Genomic DNA, 20,498 nt, shown 5'->3' on the forward strand with positions numbered 1-20,498 from the left:
ATTGATGGAAATGGATGCTTTGGTAGAACGTAAGGTCTCCATCCTGAACTGAACTATGGCTTTTGGATAAAATCCACTCAAGAATTTCCAGTTGAGACTCCCTGTTTGGAATTTGGGCACTAGAAAGAAGACAAAGAAGAAGTGTAAATCTTGTTATTCCCTGGGAGATCAATTTTGAAGCAGATTAATACTGCAGCCTTCATATGCTCACATTTTAATTGGTTGGAAGAAGGGGATGTCAATCTTGGTTTGGAATGCTTTTAATCTCAGATGTAAGCCACACTGGGTATCTCTGGTTAAGATTCATTCTTCTGACAGCATTGATCCAACACTTGAAATTTCATGTTCTCTATTTGGGAAACCACTTCAAACTGAATCAGTCTGTAGTCATACTTGCTTGAAAAAACGCAGAGGGTTGTTCTGCAGTATCTCCTCTGTCTCTTATGCCACTTTGTGTATTCAATCAGCTCAGCTAGATGGACATACCTCCTATAACTCATAACTGGATCAAAGAGTGCCAAGACCCACAGTAGGTCTGTATTTCCTTTTGATCTACCAGAGTGCCTTCGGTTATGATTATTTTTTACATTATATTATTAATTATTATTATTATTAAAGGAGGATTTCCCTGGTAGTGCCATCAGGATACTTAATAGTAACAAATACCTGATTTGCCTGGGGATTGGATTTCTGGAAGAATACACGGTCCACATAATACTCCTGAGAATGGTTTCAAATTGCTCCTCAAAAACTGACTCTGAGGTTCTTCCTCTGAGGGCTGTAGGCCAAAGACTGAAACAGCTCTCACGTAAGTGAATATGAGGAGACTTCTCTGCACTTTCTGGGCTCTTTCTTGTCCCTTTCAGAGCCTTTAATCTGGGAAGATTTGCATTACAGCGAGCTAGAAGGGGAAGAAAGTCCCTGCACCTCTTTTTCCTCCTTTTACTACGAAAATCAAGCCTTAGAAATTTCCTTTGTGGAGGAGTGACTCCTGTGGCCAGAATCTGTAGCATGCCTTTATCTTTCCTTCCCAGTTTGTCAGAGTTATAGGGGGGAAAAGTGAGAGAAATTAATCTTGACGTCCAGCTACCGAGTGTATCCTGATTTATGGAGCTTGCCACCCCCTAAACGGTAGGACAAAGGGAGAGAGAATGGCCTCTATCGCCTATGATAACAGAATATCACTGAAGAGAGACCCTGGAGGGAGAACCTGCTGCTGTGCTACTGAAATAAGTGTAAGATTTGTAAGGTTCACTCTTTTGAGAGGATTTCTTAGTAGGGTTCCTTAAACTTTACAGATGCTCCCTAAACCTCTGCTTGAGGCAAGGGCACATGGCACAGCCCTTTTGCCTCACTGGATCCGGCCGTGAACCAGGTAGTCTTACACAAGATGCTGCATGGCGCTGCCCTTGGTCCTGGGTGGACTGATTTTAATCAGCAAGCAAAAACCTTGATTTAAATAATTTTAAATCATGTTTTGAATCCTAATTTAGTTATTTTCCTAAAGAAAGGCTGAGTCTCATGTGTTGGTAACCATTACAACATGTTGATCTGCAACTAAATATAGTCTTTATACTAAATTCAGTGCTTTTTTTTTCCTGTGTGTGGGGGGCTAACCTGGACGATACACTATATCCACACACAGTTAAGCAATATTATCGCTTAACCTACATTTATTCAGATTCTTAATTTTCACATTTTTATTATGATTAGAAAATGGTGAATGATGCCATTTCTTATTTACTAGATGATTAATTTTTACTTCTGATTTGTGTTAAGTTATATATGGATGGAAATGCAAATTCAATTAAAAAGCACAGAAAAGCATACATTTTAAAAATAATATTACTAACTTAAATGTGCTGGATACAAAAGAACAACATTTAAATACAAAACACATTTTGATAAACTAACAATTATTAAATAAAGGAAGACTTATCTATAGTTAGGGAACTCAGCTAATTTTGGCCCCTATGTCCTTCAACATTTTAGAACTAGTAGATCTCATCCTCTCACGTCTACTTTTTGAAACTGCTTTTTCAACTCCCAATTGGATTCTTAACTTTGAATGAACTAGCCATTCAACTGCACTAGCTGAATAAACTGAAATGAAGAAAATATTTTCTCTGCTCCTGCAGAAGAGGCTACATGCTGTCAAAAGCCAGTTTAGCACTTCAACACACTCTGGTTCTAGATGCATAGCCAGTGACTTCACCAATTCACTAGTTTGACTTTCTTTAAAATATGACAGCAAACATGTACTCCTTTACATTATTTTTGGTATTTAAATTATTTTAATACATTATGTTAAGGCTTAAAGTTATAATAAGCTGTCAAATTCAAACAGGTTTTTTTTTTTTTAAATAAACCTATATTTAATTGAGATTAGAAAATCTGGTTTAAATTGTTTTAAAGGTTTTAATTTTTTTTTAAATCATCAATTTTTCTACACCCTGCCTTTGTCTCACTGAATCCCATATTAGGCCCTGCTGTTCTAAACAGCAGCAGCCCTTTGTTTCACTGAATCCCTTAGCAAGACAAGCAGAGCTGCACAAAAGCTGCATGGCATGGTCCTTTGTTTCAATGGATCCCTCAGTGTCAGGCAGGCTTCCAGAAAGGCTGGCTTACACCTTAAATTAGTCAAAAATAAGTGCTGTTCCAGCTGCCCCTTACCGCCTGCTTGTTCCTCCATGTCTGGGCTGCTCTCCCTCCCAGTCCTGCCGGACTGGCTATATTGGGACTGGTTGATTCACAGTGAGCACCGTCCCATCAGTCCCACCAGTGTGGAATGTCTGATCCACTACACAAACAGGGTTCAATTAACCTGCCACCTTTGGCACAGCTGACACAATAGGGTCTGATTAGCCCAGATACTTTCGCATTCTTTTCTGCCAACTTCTCTAGTCCTCTTACTGGCTGTGAGGTGTTCCACCGGAAATGCCTGCCCAGACATGTTACATAGGAAGCTGCTGCAGGCAGCAACCTCAGTATAAGAAGGGAGTTTCCAGCAACCCTGCTGCAGACCCTCTCCCCCCCCCCTGCCCCGCCACTCCTGAGGCTAAATAGCAGTCCTGTAATGCTTAGAATCCTTTTTGGTTTTGTTTTCTTGTTGCTCTAAGCAGGAGGTCTGGTAAAGTCTTCCAGCAGCTGCTGGAGGCAGGTCAAACTGGCTAGCTGGCTGGGTCTTCATGGATATGATCACTCCCAGCCTGCCTGATTGACAAGTCTGGTTAACGCCCCCAAGAAGCTGCAAGCAGGAGTAAGACCCATTGTACTGGATCTGCAAACTTTCTCTGCAAAGGCCATTATTTGTTTACATCCTGGTTGTCATGCAAGAACATTATGTTACTCTCACGCCCTTTAACTTCCCGGGAAGAACATATGCACTTTTTGCTTCTGCTTCTTATGGCCTGATCCAGAGCCTCCTTGAAGTCAGTAGAAAGACTCATTGACTTCAATGGGCTTTGGATCAGGCCCTAAAAGAAGAGTGTTTGACACAGTTCAACTCCTCCCATTGTCTTCAGATGTGTGAATATTAAGAGAATTATTATTTGTTGTCTATTCCTAGTGCTATTAAATGTACTACATGAATTTTAAAGATCCTGATAAAACAAAGTACTGTACTGGATTATTTCTTAATTGATATTTTAATGTGTATACATACTATTATCTAACAGGCCCACTCTTAACTTACAGCCATCTTCCTCCTGACCCACAATGCCAGGCCCCAGTGTTCCAGCCCAGATCCCTTTCCTTCATCCTTCCCTTCTTGCCCAACTATAGAATTCCAGAGCCTGTCCAACCACGAAGCAAGATTGGACAGTGTTTCCATCCCCACCAATGGTCACTTTGGTTATCTGAAAACTTGTCTTTTTTAAAAAAAATAGTATCGAAAGCTAAGAAAAAGTTTTTAAAAGCAAAATAGATTAATTTTGGGGCCCATCAAACCTTTATTCATAGTGAAAGTCAATTTCAATTTTGTGGTATTCCCAACACTCAGAACAATAATCAATTACAATCCTTTCATTTCTACCCAGTTAAACCATTGTGAAAGCTTTCTCACGATACGCTAACAATTAGAAATGTTTGAACTATAAAAGAAACAAGACAATAAAATCTGTTTGTTCTAAGTTGGCACACTACTCTATATTGCATGCAGTAGTTATGCCTTACTTCTTGATTTATTAGCAACAAGTTAATTTTTCTTTGCCTCAGAAACCTTAAAATAAAAAAAGTTATAACAAACCACACACAGATTCTTACACACACAAATTTAAAACAGACTAAGAAATGCAAGCATATTCATATCAGAGGTTGTAAGGCTACAGAGATATTAACTTCCTGCTATGGCAAGTCTGTGGTATATGATCACAATGAGTATACAATTAATTAGCCAGGAAAAGGTTGCTTTGTGCCAGTATCGCAGATGCTGATCTGATCTTCCCAACTGACTTAATTAACAACGAGTTAGTTTACCCTATTGCATGCCTCTCCAATAGTCTCTGGACTGGTATTGTTAACTTCCCAAGAAAGCGCTTGATGATAGGACGACTCTTGGCAAATTTGTCTTTAATTTCAATTTCCAAGACGTCTGTTAGAAGTGCAACAAAAGAATATTTCTGAAAGAAAGAACACATTCAGTAGTGTATCATTACACCATTATTCAACATATATGTAAATTTACACCACCCGTTTGTGACAGGCAACCCAAAGCAATGATTATTGATGATGGCAGCCGCTTCCAGATTACACAATGATGCTACAATCATTAAAAACAAAAATGTTTCCTCCTTCCCCCTCCTCGAAGAATAAATGGCTTTTTCATTTCTATATTACTATGATGTTTCAATCAAAAATGAAGTTTGGTGAGGCATCAATGTTCTGCTTGGAACAGCCTACATCAACTAGTTAGACTTCCACTAGCCTTCACCTTTCAGATTTCAGTACAAATCACCACCTTACCAGAATGGCTAAAAACAGTCTGGCTGGTTGGCTAAATAATTCTCAACAGGGAACAAAACTAGAGGCTACAGTTCAACTTCGTTACACACATCAACCAGACAGGTTCAAATCTCTGCACATCTGGCAGACTCAAATCAGCAAATGAATGAGAGTCATGAATAAAAACAAAAATTCTCAACCTTGTCAATCAGGGTTGAGTTTCCTGTGATGAATGGAATTTAAAGGTTGTTAACCATCTGTTTGCTATAGAAATTGAAAGCTGTCATTGTGGAACCCACAGAGAAAAGGAGAAGACCAATTCTGTACCAAATTCAGCATATGTAATACGATCATAAGATGATACTGTCAAAGCATTGCTACAGTGAAACACACAGCAGTTAGAGCACGCGGATATAGTTTGTGGGCCAATGAACACTGCACAATACATTATCATTTTAGTAATAAGTTGCAAAAATAAGAGACCAGAGAAGAAAAGAGGAAATGGGGGGGAGGGATAGCTCAGTGGTTTGAGCATTGGCCTGCTAAACCCAGGGTTGTGAGTTCAATCCTTGAGGGGGCCACTTAGGGAACTGGGGTAAAAATCTGTCTGGGGATTGATCCTGCTTTGAGCAGGGGGTTGGATTAGATGACCTCCTGAGGTCCCTTCCAACCCTGATATTCTATGATAGAATAGAGGATTTGGGGGGGGGGGGTTTAACTGGCTATTAGAAAGAAAGAAAAGAAACTCCAACTAAAACTCTTATTCTGAGCTTAATTGTGGGGGAAATCTGCATGACTGTGAATGATGCCAGAGTGATATCACTGGGGGGGAATGCCCTCTATTTAGCCACAGAACAGCTAGACCATGAGTAGTAGCAATGACCTTACATGGTCCTGCTTTGTTGCTAATCTACTTCAACCATGTTCCCTTGACCTCTCTGTTGAGTCTGTGAAGTCAGACACCAAATGTGGTGGAGGCATATGTACACTACAATGTAGACTCAGAGCATCAATTCATTTCCCGAAAACAAAACAAAAAACCGTGAATGGTCATCAAAAGGTTAGAGGTTTTGGTTACAAAGGCCTGGTCTACATGGCGGGGGGGCGAGATTGATCTAAGTCACACAACTTCGATGTACTTAAGATCGACTTACTGTGGTGTCTTCACCGCGGTAAGTCGACTGCTGCTGCTCCCCCGTCGACTCCGCCTGCGCCTCTTGCGGCGGTGGAGTACAGGAGTCGACGGGAGAGCGCTCACCGATCTGGCGGGTGGTGTAGACATACCCTAAGAGGTATTCATTTTAATATTATTTCCAGTTCAGTGGGGTTTTTTCAAACATACTTTTGCCATTCAGCACTCAAATGCATACGAGATAGTGTCCATTCTAACACCAAAACAGCCTTCCCTGTGGAAACAAATCTGAAAAGTTGCCTTTTGTCAAGCTACATATAATAATTCAAAGATCATCCTCCCTGCTTGATGACAGAGAAATCTTTGAACGTGCCAGTTGCTATGCACTATGAGAGAGAATAATTTCTCAATGAACTGTAGTTGGAATCATTGCCCAGGCTGAGCCTGAAGATGAATGTTAACTTCCCGTGCCTTTTTGTAACGATTCTTCTCACAACATATAATCCATTCTAATTAATTTATTCCTGCAATTTCAAGGAATCCACAGGGCTATTAAGCAATTTCAAACTTGCTATCAGAAGAGGGACTGAAGCTCACAGCATATGGTTCAAACATGTTACAGAAGACAATTGTTCCTACCCAACAACAGGGTTCCTACAAATACTGCAATTTCCATGTCAATTTAAATAACCAGTTTGTAGCATCAGACATTAAGGACCAATACATAAAAGAAGGAAACAATATCCTAGTGACTTATTGCACCAGCCAACTGAAGGAGTTCTTAAAAGGCATACATTACCTCTCTGTGCCAAACAGGATTAGTTGTGTTACTGATGATAGTAGATCTTTTTTCCTGACCATGATGGGCAAATGTAGGAAACGTGCTTTTCTTTCCTGGCTGAATGGACATCTTTAGGTAAGGATCAGGATTGAAGAACATCCCTTTTTTTAGCCCAACTGCTCTAATATCTTGAAAGAAAGAAGGAAAAGGAACAAAAGGATTAAAACAAGAAGTTCACAAATTAGGTAGTCCTAAAATATTACCTCAGAATCCAGTTTACCATAAACTGTTAAAAAAAAAAGTAACACAAAATTACTCATAGTACGATTAATTAGATCTAGTTAATGGAAGTTACCTATGGCAGGAATTCACTCAGTTTTCCTGAGAGAATAAACAGATGAGGTCATGAGGCTAGATCAGGCTCTTGTTTTACATGCTGGTCCCCAGTTATTTCTAATATAAAATATTTTGCGCACTTCTGACTCCGAGCTGCAGAATAGTTTTTCTTCTGTACTTAATGTATTTGCATTCAGAGAAAAAACACCCAATCCCCACTCCTTCACATGCTGCTGGATTTAAAAAATAAATAAATAAATAAAAATAAAAAAGGAAGAGCCATCCATGAAGTAGGATAATGAAACAATGTTTTTCAGGACTAATATACTGATGCATAAAGATCACCCTAAATATTCAGGGAGCAAGATGGTGATCTGGGCTGGGATGCACATGCTCCCAAGAGAAGAGATGCAGAGTTTTTCTGAGGATGTTTCTTTCTTTACATAGAGCTTTTTCCCCATGGAAACAAAGTTTGGCAGCCTTGTATTATCTGCTGTATGGTGGAGTAACTTACACTGATGCTCACCTGCCAGAACTTTTGCTCATATCCTAAGCACCTGTTTAAATGCTGGGGCCATAAGCCTCAAATAGCCAGGGTAAGAGGGGTACTTTCAGTACAATAATTGATTTTAAAATTAACTTTCAAGTATTTTTCTTTTCCGGTTCGCTGAAGCCACAGATTTCTGGGTACTTCTTCATGAGGTCTCCTAGCATGTAGTGTGCAGTCTCCAACCTCAGTGAAGCTGGCACACACAAGGTCAGATGTGCAATTTTGTATGTAGTTTTTGCACACACAGAAAAAGCTTACTGTACTAAAATGAGACACTGAATTTGGATTCAACCTAAAAACCCCAACCCAATGATCAAAAGTAACCATTGAGGGTGAGGACACATTAAAAATAGTGCATAGAGAATATCATAAAATATAAACTAAATCCTTTTAAAAGCAATTTCTTCATAACTGAAATGACAGAGAAACACCACTACAGTTCTCTATCATGCACTTCTCATCTGAACCAGTTAGACACACTCCTTCTCCAGGCAGGAGCACAGTTATGCTTGTGAAAGAAGCAGCCCTCTGTGCCTCTTTGTAAATGGTTATCCACCAGCCATGAAAAGCAATTCATGCATAAAGAGACAAGACCTCATTAGCAAGCAAGAGAGACTAATGTTTTCCCCCACTTTTTAAAATATATCCATAGAACTTAATTTTAAATTATTCTGAATACACTCAGAGCTTAAGAACATGCAGGATCCTACAGCCTAAGGCAGATATATTATTTCATCATGCAACCCCATTTTGCACTGATATATTAATATAATAATGTACTGCATTATATCACTAATGCTTTCTGACATGCACTGTCATAGCCTATAAACAGCAATGGTTAGGGAGGTTCAGCCACTCAGCTTTCTACGTATTCCCAACTAATTTTAGAGACCTCTTTATAAAAGCCACCTACCCTTTCATCATCTTTAAAGGCCAGCATTTTGACATGGATTTATCTGAACATAGTTAATTAAAGTGCTCTTAGAAAAGATTGGAGAATGAAAAAGAGCAGGCTTTTAAAAAAAATATGAAAGACACCTCCATAAAAGCAAGATTAAAACCTGACCTTTCAAACGAAGTTGGTAAGTCAAGATGGGAGCACATGAGGAATATTATTTGCACTATGTTTTCTATTCATTTTTTCCCCCAAATATGTGTAAAAAGAACAGGAGTACTTGTAGCACCTTAGAGACTAACAAATTTATTAGAGCATAAGCTTTCATGGACTACATTCGAAGAAGTGGGCTGTAGTCCACGAAAGCTTATGCTCTAATAAATTTGTTAGTCTCTAAGGTACCACAAGTACTCCTGATCTTTTTGCGGATACAGACTAACACGGCTGCTACTCTGAAACCAAATATGTGTGTGATCCAGTTCTGTTCACACAATAGTCAAGGAAAATGAGTTCTCAGTCTGTAGCCAAAATTTGTTTCATGATTAAATGATGTTAGTTTCACACCAAAGCAGAAGTCATAGACCTGCTTTTCCCAGTCAGTCTGCCCAAACAAGATTGTTGTTTCCATGCTCTGCTGCTAGCCGAAGTGCAAGGACAAATCTACCCTGACCGTGCACCTGTTTTGACTATCCCCTGGAGCCAGTGCAGGACCTAAGTTTGTCTTCTTTGGCAGACTGCTTTCTTCACTGCTTTCCCCCTTTGGTAATCAGAGTGCTGATGAGCAGTAAAGGTATTTATGAATGGACAGATGCTTAGTTAGCACCACACAGGGTCCAGCCAGTTGAAATGTTATATTTATCCATGTTCATCTCTGATGGGAGCGTTAGCAAACCAAGAATGGTTCACAGCATTGCCGCAGACAGAGGGGAAAAGGCCATTCTGGTGCAGAAGAGCATTCTGAGTGAGTGAATAGATGAAGACAGCTCCTCCCCACCATTCCCATACCTGCAAGTTAGGTGCTCCACTGAGCAGCTATTTTGGGAACAATAGGCAGAATATTCAGAGATGTGTCCTGGAGAGACTTCACTAATAGAAACTTTACATTCTGAAACATTAAAATGAGCAGAACAAAATGCCATCATTTGTAATTTCTTTAATTGCTGGAGCTAAAGGCTGAGTTTTCAACTTGAATGAGAAGGAAAGATGTGGATACACAGGCTAGATAATCTAGTGATCACTTCTGGCCTTAAAACACAGTTTCATTCACTTCAGCTTCACTGAGCGTTCAATCATGGAACTAAACTTTTACAAAGAGTTCATGTTCCATGGGTGGCGACAGTTTTCAGAACTGCCAGGCTTCATGGACACAGTATGCGCCATCTTGGAGTGAGCACTTCAGGAGTGTGAGGGGGTGGGGGGGAAGAAGAGGAATGTTCCCAAGGAGATGACTGCATATTAGGGGGAAAGGGATGTGGAGCAGAGCACGCTTCCAGAGGTCTGACAGCATGGGTGCCAGGGGCATGTGACAGCAGCCTGCAGAAACGTACTACAGTGAATGGTACATGAAGAAGGCAAGCAACAAGGCTAGCCCTTGATGCGGGAAGAAGGAGAAGACCTGGAGACCAGCACTGCTGGTGTTGGTTTGAGACTTAAATTTCATTCACCACTACTGCATCATGTTAGTAGGCCAAGGCTAATTTTGAGAGTCCTAGATTAGAAGTTTGCTCCCCAGAAGCTGCCAGGTTAGGAGACATCCTACTCCCAGGGGAGGATTTTGCTCACTTGTGATAACACGTAAAAGAATCTATCGCATCATTCAGAGATCAGCAGATGAGAGCAGAGGGGTGGGAAAAAGAGCACAGAAGGGGACAGGGTTCCCCACCCATCACTTGAGTAACTGGGGAGGAGAGGAGCTACTACTATGTGTTCTCCCAGAAGGTGTATCAGAATAGGAGTAGCTCTGGGCCACCGCAGCTGTCTAAGAGCTGACAAGGTCTTCCACTACTCCCTAGGGAAACCATCTGGAGAAAACACTCAGATCAGGAATTGGAATGGGGAAAGGGGTGTTGGCGTGAGACGAGGTGAAGAGGGAAGATGCAGTACTGCAGGAGAATTGGAAGAAGAACTTGGGGATCTCTTGTGTGAGGGTCATGAAATAAAGATGGGAATTTTGGGGCAAAAGGAGGGTCAGATGGGAAATTTAATGCTAAGCCATCCAAAAATGTTAAGTCATCTCTGGCTCTGAAACCCAGAGAGCTAGGGAAGCAGAGACAGGGAAAAAGAAGACAAGTGAAAGGAGACAACGGTTTGGAAATGAAACCAAGACCACTAGGTGATCCCAGGTGATCTGGATCTCCAAGCAACTGAGTCTGAGATTGTCATTCTGTTCATGCAAAACACACTTTTGGCCACGCTGACAGCTGATATGAAGAAGTATCTGATATTTAAAGGCAAAGGGAACCTTATTGAAATAGGATTTCACTCAAACTCTATTGGAAGGCAGAGTGCATCAAGTGAGATTGTGCATTTCTGACTACTGCAGTATGGCTCAAATTTTCAAAAGTTCTCTCTGACATTGGGTGCCCAATTTAAGAAATCTTGGACCAGATTTTCAGAGGTGGTAAGTACCTACATTACATATTCATTTCAATTGGAGTTGTGGGTGCTTGGGACCTCTGAAAATCAGGCTCAGGTTAGGAACCCAAAAGAACTGTCTCTTTGAAAATCTTGGCTTATGCCTGCTGGAGCCTCTCTGATCCCATTTTCCTGGGATTCAAACAAACAGTTATTAAAGCACCCCAGGCCTTTTCATCATGACCAAATTGATACATGCTGTAAAGATTATAGCTAAAAGGTGTAGTGCAATTAAAATACTATCTTGTGCTAGAGATGCACAATTGCTATTTTAATTGTTTTCATTCAATCTCTTCTTCTCTAGGTTTCTCTACTATAACTGACCTTCCTGCTTAGGTCATGAGAAGATGTAGCATACAATTTAGAAAGTCATTTTAATGTCATTTGTGTTCACAATTATTATTTGTAAGTGTCAATACAGAATTCTTCAGCAACTTGATTTTTCCTTTCCTCTGAGAGAGTCCTCCATTAGGGCAACCAATAGTGAAAGTTATTCATGTAATTTTTAAAAGGATATTTTCTCCAGTCTGCCAGATCAGCTAGTCTGACCTCCTATGTAGCATAGGCTAAGAGCATCCCCACACTAAATCCAGGAACAGAAATTAGTCCAAGGTATTACATCCCTCAGGAAACTAAGCTATTATGTGCCACAGGCAGAGGATAGGAAGGACCAAAATGGACCAATCCTCAAGGCCCCTGAAATGGGAGGAAACTGATTAAGTGAGATGAACCTAGATGATCCTGACAAGAAACCTGCACTGCACCCTGGAGAGGATGGAAAAAAATCCCCAAAGTTGCTGCCAATCTGACCTGTTGGAATATTCTTTTCTGACTCCACATATGGCAATCAACTAGTCCCTGAGCACGTGATATTTCATTGAACTACCAAACCCCTATGAATACCTAGCAGCGCACCATCTGTAGTAAGAGATGGATTGTACACACTGCAAGTGATCGGTCCTGCGGCTAATCACTGTTGCATGTGTTCTTTGTAGAGCTAGACCCCCTTTATGCTACCTTTCTGCCTCCTAGCTAGATCAGTCTCATATCTCCTACTTGTGGGTCACTTCTTTTGTAGGAGTTACAATCCTCTGCAAAAGTGGATATTTCATCAAAATATTACAAAGTAAATTTAACTGTCCTCTGAAGCGATATTATACCAACATTGGAGAGTAATGCAGTCACTTAAGTATGAAACAGAGGGATTTGGGCCATGACTTAAGTGTAAATTTCAGTAGTGGAGTCACTACTGATCTCTCTCTATAATCACACTCATACAGGGGGCTGGGACTAATCTTTCACCTCCAAAAGTAGAAACTTCTAGCACTTAAAGACAAAAAGAGACCTTCTTTGCCAACATTAGTTAGGTCCCTGATCCTCTCTGTGGCCAGCCCGGGAGGACAATATCATTCACACAAAGACATTACCCTGCAAAATTCTGCTCTACAAGGTAGAAGTATCTCCTTCTCCACACACAAAAGCCCAAACACTTAAAAAACATACTACCATTCCCCAGATGTAGTACCTTTATGGAAAAATCTTATTAAATTTACCATTCTATAAAATGTTTAAATCAACCATACAATTCCTGCAACTGAGCTAGAACTCTCTGTTATACTCTATAGGTTTTTAGAGTGATTTTTATCAAACCCTACTCATTTTCTATAGGCTTTCTTGTGTTTTTCCCCATTAATTGCTACAAAACCATTCTAAAAGGCAGCTTTAGTGTGTTCTAGTCCTACAGAGAGAGAGAAATCTCCTCAAGGTTTTTGTTGTCTGTTCTCCAAGATTTAGGGACCAGATTCTACCTCTTTGTTCACATTGAGATACTTTACTCTCATGAGACCACATGTAGAGTAAGCACTAATCAACATGAGTAAGAGTTTAATTCCTTTTCTCTGTTACCGATGGGAAAAAAAAGTGTTCAAAAAGATTTCATTATTTACAACCCTTGTTGTTCTGGCACTCTGTCCATCTCTCAAAGCAATGGCACTAACTTGCATTCCATTAGCCCTTTTCTATGTGCAGAAAAGCTAGCTTTACCACTCCTCAGTCTGAGATGGATGTTCCCTCGGGCACACTGAAAATTTCTTGGAGATTTCTCATGCTAGATCCATCAAATCTGTTTCATTCACTTCTGGATATAATTGAATCTTGCTTGCTTTCAACATATACATGTTCTCAATGAAATTATATCATTTGAACCACTAGAGTGCGCTACTGAAGTAGAGAGATGTAGCTGAAGAGGAAATGTTTTCCATCTTTGGGTATTTTAGCTCAGTCATTTCTTTTTTTTTTTAATATATAAATGTACATTTGCTTTGCCATAGTACAGTTGGAGTTAATTCCGACTTTCAGTAATAATCTAACACAAAACTGATGCCTGTTTTAGTAGGATAATGCAAGATACTTCTGAAATCTTACCTGATAATGCAAAGCTGACTAGTTTCCGAGATTGTTGAGCTGCAGAAGCACCTTCATCCATGCCTTCTGCCCCCATCTAAAGAAGGAGAAAAAAATGAAGCGTATCATGGCATTTTTCATTTGTTTTTGTATGTTCATGAGGATGATTATGAAGTACTCAGGAGAAGAATATTACCCATAGACAAAGCTACAATCTGAAGACACCAGTTTCTGTCCACCCCAAATTCCCTGGTATTTCATGAATACTGATGACTGTCTGTGCTATGTAGTATCAATATTGCAATACTGAGAATCTTCCAAACATACATAATGCATGGACTATTAGGTGTGTGGAGGGTATTAACTGGAGAAAGCGAAAGCCCTTCTTCCTCATAGGTTTTTGTGTCTTCTCAAATCAATAGTGCAAATTAGCATCTTATACATAAGCATGAGCTAACCACAGACACTGTGCAGGAAGTACTTCCATGTACCATTTATTACCTAAACACAAAATACATGGCTCACTGAGGGCAATCAAAAGAGAAGACTATCAAAATATTTAACATCTATGTGACAAAATAAGGCACATCAGATTTCTAAGTATGGCATTGATCTGAAAGCCATGCTCATACTTGGGAAACTTTCACTGAGGTTTATTTGTACTTTCCCTGATGAGGGCTTTTTTTTGTTTGTTTTTGTAAGTTTCACTTATTAGAAATAAATCTGCCCCATTTTCTCCTTCAAAATGGAGTTTTTGCAAATGCATCAGTAGGAGGAGCTTGCCTTTTTTCCAAGAGTGACATGTATCCAGCTAAACAATCCATCACAAATCATGGACTATTGGGGTATGTCTACACTGCAGCTGGGCGGGAGCCTCCCCAGCCCGGGTAGAGACACTTGTATTAGCTCCACTCAAGCTAGTGCACTAAAAACAGCAGTGTGGATGTTGTGACATGGGGGGCAGCTCAGACTAGCCACCCAAGTCCAAGTCCAAGCCCCCATGACCTCCTTGGTCTGAGCTTGGATGGCGAGCCCATGCCACTGCCTGTGCCACAACATCCATACTACTATTTTTAGCACACTAACTTTAGAAGAGCCAGCACAAGTCTGTCTATCCACACTAGGAGGCATGCTCCTAGCTTCAGTGTAAGACATTCTCTTACTTTTTGAAAATATAGGGTTTGTGTTTCAGGACAAATTAATTTAAAAGGAAGCACAGCACTCTTTTCCCTGCTGGATGAGACAATGAATTGCTAGGATAAGGTGAAGACAACCTGTGGAAATGCTTACCAGATTGTAAGTCTGATAAAGCTTGATATCTGGACACACTGTAGGGTGTACACTGGGGGTATGCATCTCTAATAAAACAGAGTGTTACCAAAGTGATTTTACATTTAAAAAGAGAAAAATATGTTGCGGAAACATGCATGTAAATGAAGGGTATAAAAAAAAGATACACAATAGAAAAACTATTAAGTGGTCTGTTTCCAAGAATATAAATCATAGTTGGGATGTTAAACACTGAGAAAAATACTGCAGTCCAGCTGCATTTAGCCATATGTTAAATCTGTGAAAGATAAGACACCTCTTTACATCAAGACTGGATAGCTTTCTAAAAATTAGGCTATTACTCAAACAGAAGTGATGGGCTTGATACAGAAGTTACTGGATGAGGTTCAGCAGCCAGGAGTTCAGAATACATGTCTGGAATAGCCTCTGCTGGCCTTAACATCTTTAATCTACGAAGAAACTCGGCCTCAACTTAATATAAAGTGTAATGGCTGTCTTTTCAAATCTTTTTTTTTTTTTTAAACAAGCAGATATTGCGATCTCATCTGTTAATCTGACTGCCATGCCAATCATCATGGAATGTATCTGCACACTAAAGTAGCGCAAAAACAAAGCGAGACTAAGTGATGAGGATTAATCAGTATCCAAAGTCTAAGAATTTCCTCGTTAGCAAAATTCTAACATTTAGCAGAATATGTAGCAAAGATGAAGAACAGCAGAGATGAAGAAAAAGCGATGACATTCTTGTCTGAGGTCTCCATGGGCCTTGATTCTCTTCAGAAAGGACACAGTGACAGGAAGTTACATTGTACACATCTCAGCATATTTCATTTTGCATAAGTACTATATTCATGATTCACCATTTCTCATGCAATAACATTTCTCAATAAAGGTGTTCTGCATTCTGTCACGTGCCTATTGACTATGAAACTATTATTCCAAATAAGGGTAAGTCACCTGTGACACCATGCAGCAGAATGACCTAGTCATCCATGGACAATGGATTAACTCCATCTCAGCTTCTTCTATCCTTTGCAAAGGTGCTTGGAAAGCAGAGCAGGGTATAGATATCTTTGGGACAGTTGGGCTGAACACCAAAGGTCATAAGAACAGTGGAGTTTTCGGGGTTTGTTTGTTTTTTGGCTGTTAACTTACATTGATTTCTTGTTCCAAACATTCTTCATTAAGAAAAAGTCCTTGCTGATTCTCTGTATATTTTTTCTGAGGAGTCATTCCATCAGATAAGACCACATTATCATACTAATAAGTCATGGCAACAAACTGTCCACATGAGCAATACTTTTTTTTTAAAAACAGAAAAAATGCCTCCATTCAATTCAACTATTATAAAGGTAAAAATACATCAATGTTACAGCAGCTTCACTGCAATGGAATTTACATTAAGGCTGGCACTTTGCTAGCATACTAACACAATGACAATGAAATACAATCTTAAATACCCACATCTTTCACCTATTTATTGTATATACCCATACAATACAGACCTCCTTAAAAAGGAGGAGTGCAAGATCAAGAAAATACTAATGACATGAAATAAATTACAACTTTCAGTGTCCACAACTGTATAGTTACCAGAGGATTATCTGGCTACACATTATATTATGTAAACTGGGTACATAGAGTGATAAACTGAAATAAGTACAATACAAAGTTGGGAAGCCTTGCAGTGCATATAATAATGCATTTATTTAACAGAACTGAATTATTTATTTTTAACGATTAAAACTATTTACTTAAAATAGTCGGTATTTCACAAAAGTGTGTTCAGCACTGGGATAAATAGTAATTGTTTGATGTTGTGAAGAAAATCTAAATCTATTGCACTACAAGATGCTTATGGAATAGTCATGAGAATTCAATTATTTTCAGGTATTACCAGGAATTTTTCCATCTACCCTGGTAACTTCCATTTTAGTCACTGGGCAACTCTCAATAGAGCTACCTACTTTTAATAAGTAATTAATAGTCCAATAAATTGGAGTTTTAGTCATCTCAGGCTTGAGATATGGGTAAACCCAAACTCAGAAAAGGTACGTTTTACATATACATGGAGGTTTAGATTGAAGGAAGCTATTCATGTTTCTCCTTAGTACATCACTCCACAGGAAATAACTCAGCATACACATGGAATCATGCCCAGTCTTTTCAGTTTGTTACATCAGCATAGCTACGAAATAGCTGTAAGCAGACAGTGCACTGAATTGTGGGTATTGCCAAACAAATGAGCATCAAGCAATGCTTACTATCGCAACAAATAACTTGCTAGAGCAGAGTTTATTCAGGACACATGCAAACAACATGCATGTGATGGCACCTTTCAAGATCAAGACAGTCAGTGCTAACTGCTGCTCTGCAAGATGCTGAAGACTGTAAACTCCCACTGGAGATGCTCAGCACCTTGCAGGATTAGGCTCAAGCCACCCAGTTCCCAAAATAGTATCAAACAGCTCAGCGTGTTTAGATGTATGTTCTAGGGGATTCTTCCATATTTCCTATTCTGTTGTTCAGGGCTCTTGCTGTACTACAGCAAACTCACTTATCAACCAATTAACAGAAGGTCCTACTTAATAGAAAAATTACATTCACCAAATGACTTCACACTGGATTTAATACAATTGCATCCACTTACTACCAAGTGACATTAAACAGGCTCCTGTTTAATTTATTTTCTTTTAAATCCCTGGTTTTCTGTTCCAAAAGGCATTTAATGTTGATTATTGTATGCATCTCAAGAGAGTTCTCTGTATTTTGATTAAATACGTAATCTACAAATGAAAACTCATTTTAACTTAGTTCGTTTTGCTTAGTTGTATAGTTGTGTGTGGTTAAAAACTATGTAATCTGACTGGACTGAAATACAGTTCAGTTGTGTGCAGTGACTAAAAATGGTGTCATGGAGGTTCCACGTTTATCGTGTCTTCCTTTCTGTGTTAGGTGTGCATAGTTCACAAGAAAAAAAATTCTAACTAACCAGATTTTCAATCTCAACTTGGTATCTCAGAGTGAAATTGGGCTGTTTCCATCTCTTGTACAGAGATACAGAAGAACAAATTATTCCCTTAGTCTACACCTGTGCAGTCCTATTGTCTTCAAATAACGTCTTCAGTTGCAACGATGTATTTCCATTAGATTTCAATAGCAGTGCACAATTACAACTCAGAATATAATGTAGCTTTTTGCATGTAATTTTAAATTAAGAGGTTGCAGACTTTAAAAAAGTGATAGTAGTAGTAGGTTGTCATCCTCTATGCAGGCCAGTCTCTACAGGAAGATAAGGCAAACATTTGCCAGTGGGCTGAACAGCTGATTTGAAGACAGGAAAATTTAATACTAGGATGAACGAATCCTGGGTTCTACTCCAAGTTCAAAAGGAAACATGCTTTAGTGATTACAGATCCTTCTGCCCTGTCTCCCCATCCCCGCTTCTTTCCCTGGTCCCGCTACCTATCCTTGACCCAGCCCTCCCTGACCACTTGTCCCAGTCCCCTCCAAACCCAACTCATTGTCCCAGTCTCAGCCCTCCCATACTCAGCCCCACATCCCAGTCCCACCTTCTATTGAGCATCTAAACTGAGATTTTCAAAGGCTCATGACTTGGACAAATTTCTGTGGATTTCTACAGGGATGGCAAAAGGCCCTCTGCTAAATTTCAAGTCATTGTGCTTCTCAACAAAACAACTGTTTTGCCCATGCTAAATATATATATTTCCTAACCTCATTTTGAGGAACAGTTAAACTGTTTTGGCTCATACTTTCTAAAAAGATTCAGCCTGAAGTAGACACACAGCATGAAAAATCTCAGCCCAACCAGTTAAAGTCTGGCAAAATTATAAGCAATTGAAAACAAAGTCTTATCGTTAAAAGTATTGGGTAACCTTAACAAGAGCCATTACTTCTATGCAGCCTAGAATACAACTGGACGGCATCAGGTAAAAAAAATCACAAAAATCCCAGTTAATGGCAAAACTAGGAGATTGATGTTGATATTAAGTGGACTTGAATGACAGGTTAAATGATCTCCTTACAGATAAATTACAAACTAATATAAAGGCTCCACTTACCATCACAGCAGGGTTTTTCACAGTGATACATGGGGTAGTAGCTCTCAGGGCTCCACTAATACCATGGTAGTATTTAAAACAGATCTTTATTTCAGCTGGGAAAACAAACAGACAGACACTCATGTGGAATCCATACATTGTTAATGTGGGACAAAACAGAGGCAGCCCCACGCTTATGGGGAAAATCAATTGAATCGTAGTTCACTCTTCTGGAAATGAGTAACGGGCTGTTTCACCAACATTATTTATTAATCTATCCCATCTCCAGTATAAAGGCATTTCAATGAAAGTTATGATCTATATTTCCTTCCAAATTCTGGAAACCTGAAAATCTTTCCTTCTTAAAGAGGAAAGAGCCAAATCCTGAAATCACTTCAAAGCCAATAAAAACCTGGTGGCCCATCCACAATAATCACTTGATAAGAAAGATAATACATTTCAGCATGTGGTTTTGTCCTCATGAAAGCACCAACCAAGACAGATATTGACCTGCTTTTTATACATCTTCTGGAGCCAAATAACAGGGAAACAAGATAATTGAATAATGTATTTAGTATTGGCATTGACTTGTGAAGAGAGCTCCATTTTACTCTAAAAAAATAAAGGTGAATTAGAATTACTTAAGATCTTCATCAGACCTAGAACTAGATTTCTTGCAATGCAAGAGACCATACTGTATTGCATGCAAGCTGTTTTATGCTTAAACTATTTTGTCATATAACTATTAAACCCTGGAAATGATATAGCCCTAGATATAGCTACTTTTCAATATTTGGTCAGTTTAACTGAAGATATTTTGTATCTTGATATTTTATGCAATAATTAAGGATCTGACTATTTGGCTTCTCAAGGGGGAAATATGATAGAAATATGCTAAGATTAATACATTAATCTTTTTAGATCACAGTAAAAAGCACCAGCATGCATTATACTGAGATGAAAAATTAACCAAGAGGTAAAAGGTGAGGCTCTGCCTAAATTGCATATGAAAACTTTTTTTTAAATGTGGATACTGTTCTGGAATACAGAATGGTTATTAATTCTACAATAACTGTGGTTATCCAAGATGTCAGTGTGGATCGCACTGTAGGTGTGCATCCGCCTCATGCACACCAGAGTGAAGAATTCTGAATAGCAGTGCATGCTATGGCCACCATGTTCCCTGTGCCTCCTCGTTCTCTTGCATGAGGACAGAACGCAGCCACAGGCCTCCTTCAGCTTCCTTGGAGTTCTAAGCCCAAGATTGCTGAGGGCTCTGTGGGGATGGAGGATAGGGTGTGGAATCCACACTGTCTACAACATCTCATAAAACCACAGTTACTGCAGGGTAAGTAACTGTTCTTTCTCCAAGTTAAGATACATAGAGTTTAAGGTCAGAAGTCATCTAGTCTGACCTCTTGTATATTACACGCCATTGAATTTCACCTACTTATCCCTGTATTGAGCCCAATAAG

At 39.4% G+C, this 20,498-nt stretch overlaps 1 protein-coding gene across 5 annotated transcripts in view; it reads right to left on the reverse strand.

Moving 5' to 3' along the window:
- Positions 1-20,498, reverse strand: part of HECW2 (HECT, C2 and WW domain containing E3 ubiquitin protein ligase 2) — a 245,333-nt gene that overhangs the window by 86,394 nt on the left and 138,441 nt on the right. For all 5 annotated transcript variants that reach the window (XM_034785543.1, XM_034785544.1, XM_034785546.1 and 2 more), the window contains 4 exons: positions 19,045-19,139; positions 13,694-13,769; positions 6,873-7,042; positions 4,477-4,619 (listed from right to left, as the gene is read on the reverse strand). In XM_034785543.1, the coding sequence (XP_034641434.1) occupies positions 4,477-4,619; positions 6,873-7,042; positions 13,694-13,769; positions 19,045-19,139 (484 nt within the window). The remainder of the gene's footprint in view (positions 1-4,476; positions 4,620-6,872; positions 7,043-13,693; positions 13,770-19,044; positions 19,140-20,498) is intronic.

The sequence above is a fragment of the Trachemys scripta genome, chromosome 11 (genome assembly GCF_013100865.1).
Source record: "Trachemys scripta elegans isolate TJP31775 chromosome 11, CAS_Tse_1.0, whole genome shotgun sequence".
NCBI lineage: Eukaryota > Metazoa > Chordata > Testudines > Emydidae > Trachemys > Trachemys scripta.